Source organism: Euphorbia lathyris, chromosome 8 (assembly GCF_963576675.1).
Source record: "Euphorbia lathyris chromosome 8, ddEupLath1.1, whole genome shotgun sequence".
Lineage (NCBI taxonomy): Eukaryota > Viridiplantae > Streptophyta > Magnoliopsida > Malpighiales > Euphorbiaceae > Euphorbia > Euphorbia lathyris.
The window spans coordinates 72,503,560-72,511,352 of record NC_088917.1 but is presented as its reverse complement, the minus strand read 5'-3'; the positions used below and the strand labels follow the sequence as shown (position 1 = coordinate 72,511,352).

The window sequence follows — 7,793 nt, the reverse complement described above, 5'->3', positions numbered from 1 at the left end:
TAAAAATTGAATTCGTTAATTGGTTTGAGATTTGATAATTTCTGTCTTAATTAATAAAACTTTCTGAACTCAAACTAGTGAAATAGACAAAACATGAAATGAGTTGCTAGCCCAAAGGAGACCAAATTGTTAAGGGTAGCCCAAATGAAATTGGACAGATTTGAATGTATATGTGTTTCAAATTTAAGAGTTCAAGATCCTCTTTTTTTTTTTTAAGGCACAGAAATTCATATTTTAAAAACTATTTATAACTATATCACGTTATAATTTTTTATTATGTCAAACTAGTAAAATCAGTACTTTTAATATATTTTAAAGATTAAAATTTATAAATTAAAATCTAGAATATATTTTTATGGGTTTATGATTTATGAATTGGAGTCTAGATTTTTTAAATTATAGTGTAAAATCATAATATATAGAGAATAATGACATATTAAAAATTAAGTTTAGTGATATGATTTAATTATAATTTTGTACTTAATTATGGATGAGCCTTTTATTCGCAATGCATAATGCATTTTAGATTAGAAATTCATCAATACATCACAAAACAATACTTTTATGGGTTAAAATTTTTTTTAAAAAAAATATCATACGGTTTCATGAATTTGCAGATAAATAGTTATGATTTTTTTCGCTCCAAAAATAACATGTGGTTTGCTCCATTAGAAAAATCAATTAGAAATAAACAAAGAGAAAAACCAATAAAAAGTTCACGAATAAAACCCCGTAACTTAACTTCAATATGAATTAGATTGAGAAATTCTTTCACAAATTCGATAGAGAAAAATCGTAAAGCTACTTAGTTGCTATTTGGATTCCCAATGGAACCCTCTATGACTTTCTACATTACCGAACTCAAGACTTCCAACTATCTTGGAAACCACAACTGCATATCGCAATACAGGTTTCGGGAGCGCTTTCCTACTTGCATCCAGTTACATCTATTCTGATTTATCACCGAGACATTACTGTTGGATGTACAGAGCAAAATTATCAGATTTTGGTGTTTCCAATCTCATTTTTAACAGGTTTACAAAAAAAATGATATTTATAGATTCGAAGTTGTTCTAATCTGATTTCTACTTCGAAAGAAGATATAAGGGGTGTGTCGAAGCTTAATATAAAAACTATTGTTAGGTTATAACTAGTAGTTTGATCTTGTAGTTCAATTGCATCCATGACATGGTATTAGAATTTTTTTTGACCAAGTGATCACAAGTTCGATTATAGATAGCTTCATTTGTTGAAGAAGAAGAAAAAGGGTATTCACGTGAGGTGTGTGTCGGAGCTTAAATAGCTATGGAGTGTGTTTTAGATATTAAAATAAAGTGAGCCTTTAAATATAAGCTTAAAGCTCTAGTTCAATTGGTTCCATGACAATCAACATTTTCATCTTCGTTATCCTTCTCATCAACACACTTGTCTATTAACATCGGCATCATCATCATCATCATCATTAATCTCAACTCCTTCTCCTCCTTATTCTCATCTACATCATCTTTATTCTCATTATTACCAATGTTCTTTTCATCATCTCCATCAACATATGATATGATATCATTATTTAGAATGCTTTCAGATTTAATTTCTTTGTCATCATCATCCACATGAGGACTCTTCATGCCTCTAAATTCATTGAAATAATCTTCTTCGAACTTAGTAACATTATGAACTTCATCTTTATTCTCATATCTTATATGAACATCACCATCTCATAAAAAAAAAAAATTCTCAGAACCCTTTATACCTCCAAACTTATTGAAACCACCTCCTCGAACTCAATAACATTATGAACTTCATCATTGTTCTCAAATCTTATATGAACATCCACATCTCATAAGAAAACATTCTCAAAACCAATATTCTTCTTATAATAATTTGCTTTAAAATCCATTGCATCACTCTGAATCAAAATCTATGTATAAAAAATTCATGGAACTAAAACTAAATGACAATTAAAAATAAGAAAAAGTAAAAAAACAAACTTTATGGTTTGGCTGATTTGCAAATACCAAACTTGTGATTTAAAAGTTGAGAAACATTTACCATGTGTTTTGCTCCGTTAGCATTTACAATTAAAAAGTTAACACTGTTGGTTTAGTAAAAGTGTTTTTGTCTATTTGTTTATTTTAAGTTTTTAATTTATTTTTTTAGTTTTTATTTTATTTGTTTCTTTTGTCTCATCGCTCTCATTTCCAAAATACAAGCTTCATCTTCTTCCTTTATGTTTTTCTTTGATGAAGTAACAAAAGAAACAAAAAAACACAAACTAGATCGGGATAAACCTCGGGAAACAAGAACCGACTAAACCATTGAGGATGAGCTGCAACGTCATAGGCGGAGGATACTCAAGTCTGACAAAACCAAGAGACGATCTATGAGCAATAGAAGTGAGAGAGTCCTCAACTCGATTCTACTCACAGTGAATATGACAAACCTCCATCTTATCAAAAGCACGCAGAAAGCATCAGATGTCTAAGATGAGATTATGATGGACACCTGCGATCTCCCCCAAGGAAGTAATGTATCATATGACCTCCTGATTATCATATTCGGCCGATAGAAGCCGAATGTTGCACTCTTTGGCTAGCAGGAGACCCGAATAAATTTCCAAAATTTATGCTTCAAACGAACTACCCATACCTATCCAATGTTGAAAACCAACGACCCAATCACCTGCATTGTTGTGTATAATGCCTTCTGCAGCAATGTGCCCATTCTTCAGCCGAGACCCATCCATATTAAGCATCGACCAACCTATTTTTGGTTTAATCCAACCAACGAGAACTTCATTCCGAGTTTTTCCATGCACTGCAGTCTCCCTAGAACCCCACGCCAGCCTAAATTCAGCTGACTTGGTCAGTGTGTAGTTAACCTTATCAAGCATGATATCGTCCTTCCTGTAAGAAACCTACAAGTTCCGCCAACTCTAGCATAACCATCACGCAAATAAGAATAACAGCTTCCCTCTCTCATCGACCTTCTCATTAAGCAAATATCCTAGAAACCAATCTGTATCAGAAGCAGCGAAAAACATAGCCTTTCGCTCAAAAGGAATTAATTTACACCAGATTGAAGCTACACCCGAGCAGTCCTTCAGTGCATGAATGATCGATTCCACCATTAGTCCACACCGGGTGCACGTCGGGTCCTGGGTAATATGATGATGAGTTTGTTCACAGTTAGTCAGCAGTTTATGATGAGCACAAAGCCACGCAAAGCTACGAAGGCGCTGACGGGAACATATCAACCAGATTTTAGCCCAACATGGATCAATAACGATGTTGTCCATCCCACTAACCAATTGATATGCAGATTTACAGCTAAATTGCCCATTATTCGCCAGTCCCCAATAACATATAACAGAGGTATCCACATCTCCATTAATATGGACAGATCGCAGGTGTAACAACCATTCTTGGTCGAAGAGCTCCTCAAGCTCCTGCCAGAGCCAATTCCCTAACGGATCAGTATACTCTGCTATTGAACGCTGCAGAACATAAGCAGACGGAGCTCTAATGGCAACCTCAGAAAGAGCAGTATCATTAAGCCACTTATCAATCCAGAACTTAATATGTCAGTCATTCCCTAATAAGTAACCCACATACGAAACTCCTTGAAAGTGTTATGAAAACTTTTCCACAAGAACGAACTCTTCACTCTTCCTAAGTCACCACCAAAAATTTCATCCTTCCTATGTTTACCATGTAAAGTCGAACCCACAGAGAATCGGGCTCCTTCCATATATGCCATATAAGCTTCATCGACATACCCTTATTATTATCAAAGGACCGTCGAATGCCAATCCCACCTTGTTTCTTCGGCTTACAAACATCTTCACAAGAGATGAGATGAATCTTCCAATCTCATTCCTTGCCTCCCAAAGGAATCTGTCGTTCAGCTTATCCAGTTCATGATGCACTAAATTTGGAAGGAGATTTGATTGTGTTATATGGTTAGGGGTAGCAGTAGTGACAGACTGTATCAAGGTCATGCGACCATCCAAAATAAGCGAATTAGCCTTCCAAGAAGTGAGTCAGGACTGAGCTGAATCAATAGTTTTTTTGAATGAGGTTTTAGTAACTCGTCCACCAAAAAGGGGGACGCCAAGATATAAACCAAAGGATTGAGTAAGGGGGATACCACACTCTAAACTCAGTCTATTACACAACTATCTAGGCATGTTCTGATAACAATACATCCTAAACTTATGGAGATTTAATTTTTGCCCAAAAGATATCAAGGATACTCTTAACAATTCCAAGTTGATCCAAATCCCCCCTCTAAAAAAAGTAAAACATCATCGACAAAGAAAAGGTGGGAGATTGGGGGACAATTTCGACCTATCTTCACCGAGCAAAAATGACCAACATACTCAAGGAAGATCAAGCTTTCTATTACAAAATCACACTTCTTGGAGTTGGAATACAATTGGTGCTTCCTCAACAAATCTAGCACAACCCTTAAGTGTTCCATGCTTTTCTAAGGTTTGACTATGGACGAGGATATCGTCGAAATAGACCACCACGAATTTCCCGATCATCGGACGGAGCACTTGGTTCATCAACCTCATACAGGTGCTCGGGGCATTTTTCATTCCAAATGGAATCACTAACCACTCATATGTCATCTCTTGTCTTGAATGTCGTCTTCCACTCATCCCCAACTCAGATTCAAATTTGATAATAACCGCTTCACACATCAGTCTTGGAGAAGACTTTCGACCCACTAAGTTGGTCTAACATGTCATCGAGCCACAGTATTAGAAACTTGTACTCGGCATGTCGAGGTGTCTTGGATGAAGCTGGGGATTATTATTTATATAACTCACACATCATGTGAAGTAAGTGACACTGTGTGAATTTGTCAAAAGGAAGCAGAGGTTCCGGGACCCTTTCACACGATGTGTGGCCTTTTCCCTTTGGATCCCCCCTTCCTCTCAATTACTCACACACACTGTTGGATAGATGACACGTTATGCGAGCCCATTTTCAAACTTCGGACGACTTGATCACTTTTATGTCCCGTCATGTTAAAAAATAATAATTGCATGTGAACTTATAGTGTCTTGTTAGATCTCTAAACTTACTCAATGTGATATCTTGACGACCATTCCTTTAATTTATCCAAATTATCTCTTGCTACACGGGAATTAAGATTAATTATCTCACTTTTAAGTAAATTCAGTTGGCTCCCACCAATTTTTTTATGTAAGCTTTGATGTATTAAGGAAAAATAATAATCTCGAACATCATTTTACATATATAACTAATCAAGTCATAGTAATTTCATTCACAAATTACAAGTGAAAAAAGAATTAATTACAATAATAAAACAGTAAAATAAACAAAAAAAGATGAACAAAAGAGTATTTTTCAGTATGAAAACGATCTACACGGAGTTTCAACAATAGTTTCAAGCGCAGGTTTCCACGATCTTTGCTTAGAGAATGATCTGTTCGTAGAAGAACACAAAGACAAAGACGAAGACGAAGAGGAAGACGAAGATGAAGACGAAAACGAAGACGAAGAAGAAATCTCCATCGTTTTAATCTCCGATTGAACTAAAACAGGAAAAATCCTGCTTAAATACTGATTATATTTCAAGGCTTTATTAGCTTTAAATCTGAGAATGCTCATCTCTTCCTGATTTAGAACTGAGTAAAGAAGATCCATCGGAAGAAGAAAGTAAACTTGCCTTTTTTCAAGTTCTTCATCGGCTAGCAATCCTTGAATTCTCTGCCCGATTTTGAGGCTGCTGTAATCGCAAACGAATTCTCCTGGATTCTCCACCATTAATTCCGCTGCTTTTACTGGTTTTGTGTAGATTCGTAGTGTTCCGTTGGAGTGGAAGAGCTTCACTACTCCGCCATTGGAGATCATGATTGAAGGAGCACAGGAAGCTGCGTTCCCCATTGGAGAGACAGCGAAGAGAGAGATATGGAAATTGGGGAAAATAGAGAGAGAGGGTCTGTTTGGATGATTGATTCAGATTTTATAATGGAAGGAAATGAAAGATGATAATTGATTTGGAAAAAAACATTTTCAGCCCCTAATCATTTAAATTTTGATGGATTGAATTTTTAATCTTTTATTTTAATATATTAAGCCAATAATATTTTTATTTTTGGTCACGTATAAGCTCCGTGATGATAGGGATGACAATCGACAGGAATTTCACAAATACTTGGTACTGCTCTATCTTAATGAGACTACTTGAATTTTATATAAAAATATCTAAAACGAGAATAAAATTTAAAAAAAAATATCTGAGACGAGAATAAAAATATCCCTTTAAACACTTGCTATCCACTATGTATGTAAATAAAAAATATTGTTGAATGCGTATGCGAATAAAAAAAATGAAAAATAAACAATATATCACAATAAGTTTTTTTTTAAACCCCACAATAACTTTTTTTTGTTAATTTCAATTATTTAAATTTTAAATGATCGTATATTGAATTTGTTGTTAAGTTTTGTGAATGTTTTATTATAAAATATTTATTTTTTTTATGTTCATTGATTTATTTATCAATTTTTAACGGTTATAGGTCCTCACGAATTAAATGAGATGAAAATAAATTTTTTATTAATTGATATTCTTACTCTCGATAATTAGAAAAGTTAATTTTAAATATAAATTTTTGTTGACAAAGAGTTATTTATTCCATCTTCATCTTTATCTTCATCTCAAATTTAAAAACCAGATTTTCAGCAGATTTTCAGAAATGGAAGAAATGAGTCAAACTTTTTTAATTGAAATAGATGATAATTTGATTAAATAAAAGATTAGAGGATGCATCCAACAAAATCGAAATGACAAAGGAGCTAAGGATGTTTTTGCCTTTTATATTTAAAGAAAATAAGATGACAAATGAAACGACAGGTGGTAGTTAAGAAAACGACAAAGATTGGTGTCTGGATTAATATTTAAAATTTGATTTTCCAATCTTAGACAGGCAGCTGCTGTATGGATTCTTCTACGCATTTCAATTAATTAAATTAAGTAGCTGTCACCAAGAAATTAACAGTTCATGTCCAAATTACGATTTTTAAATTACTCTTGTCGTATCTTGATTTTTGTCGTTTTGGCAAACGCTTTTTGCTTTATTTAATTTTAAATTAGTTATCACTTTGCAACATTAAGAAAGTATACTTTAGGTTTATAAAAAAAATGTATTCTTTATATACAATATATAAATGAAATATTTCATGGATAAATTACACTTATTGCCTCTGAAATTTGCTTCTGTACTTTAAAACTGAACATTATGATCGTCGAATTTTACATTGTACTACCGCTGAATAAAATGATCATTCTAATAGCAGATGACCCTCTATTGTGATGATGGAAATGATATTTTAAAACAACTTTAATTTTTAAACTTTTTGGTTTGAAATCATTCTAGTGTTATTTGGTTATGAGAGGGAAATTGGTTGTTTAGAGATACCACGCTAAAAATGGTGATTGAAAACTTGAAAATGGTAGTTCTATTTTTTTTTTTTTTTATAGAAGCTGGGACGATACAGTAGCAATCATCCTGGAATCCCAACTAGGTTAGCACCCCAAGAGCATGCACTGAAAACCCGATATTATTAAAAAAAATGTAACATAGGAAGAGAAACGGAAAAACAAAGTAAAAAATCAAATAACAATAAAAAACAAAAAAATAAATAAATCAGTGAAATCTAAAGTGACCAATATTACAGATATCATCAAAAGGCAGTGAGTGGCAGAAGTACGGAGCCGATTGCCACCACGTAATACCAGAGGAGGAGACACCG

General features: G+C 33.7%; 1 protein-coding gene across 1 annotated transcript; it reads right to left on the bottom strand.

Annotated features, from left to right (window-relative positions):
* Positions 1-5,245: 5,245 nt before the first annotated feature.
* LOC136203367 (uncharacterized) lies at positions 5,246-5,979 on the bottom strand. Its single transcript, XM_065994491.1, has one exon. The coding sequence runs from the start codon at positions 5,919-5,921 to the stop codon at positions 5,382-5,384; it is 540 nt and encodes a 179-aa protein (XP_065850563.1). The 5' UTR covers positions 5,922-5,979; the 3' UTR covers positions 5,246-5,381.
* Between the last annotated feature and the right edge of the window lie 1,814 nt (positions 5,980-7,793).

Excerpts from the sequence above, each read along its gene's own strand:
- LOC136203367 (XM_065994491.1), bottom strand. The coding sequence starts at position 5,921 with ATGGGGAACGCAGCTTCCTGTGCTCCTTCAATCATGATCTCCAATGGC.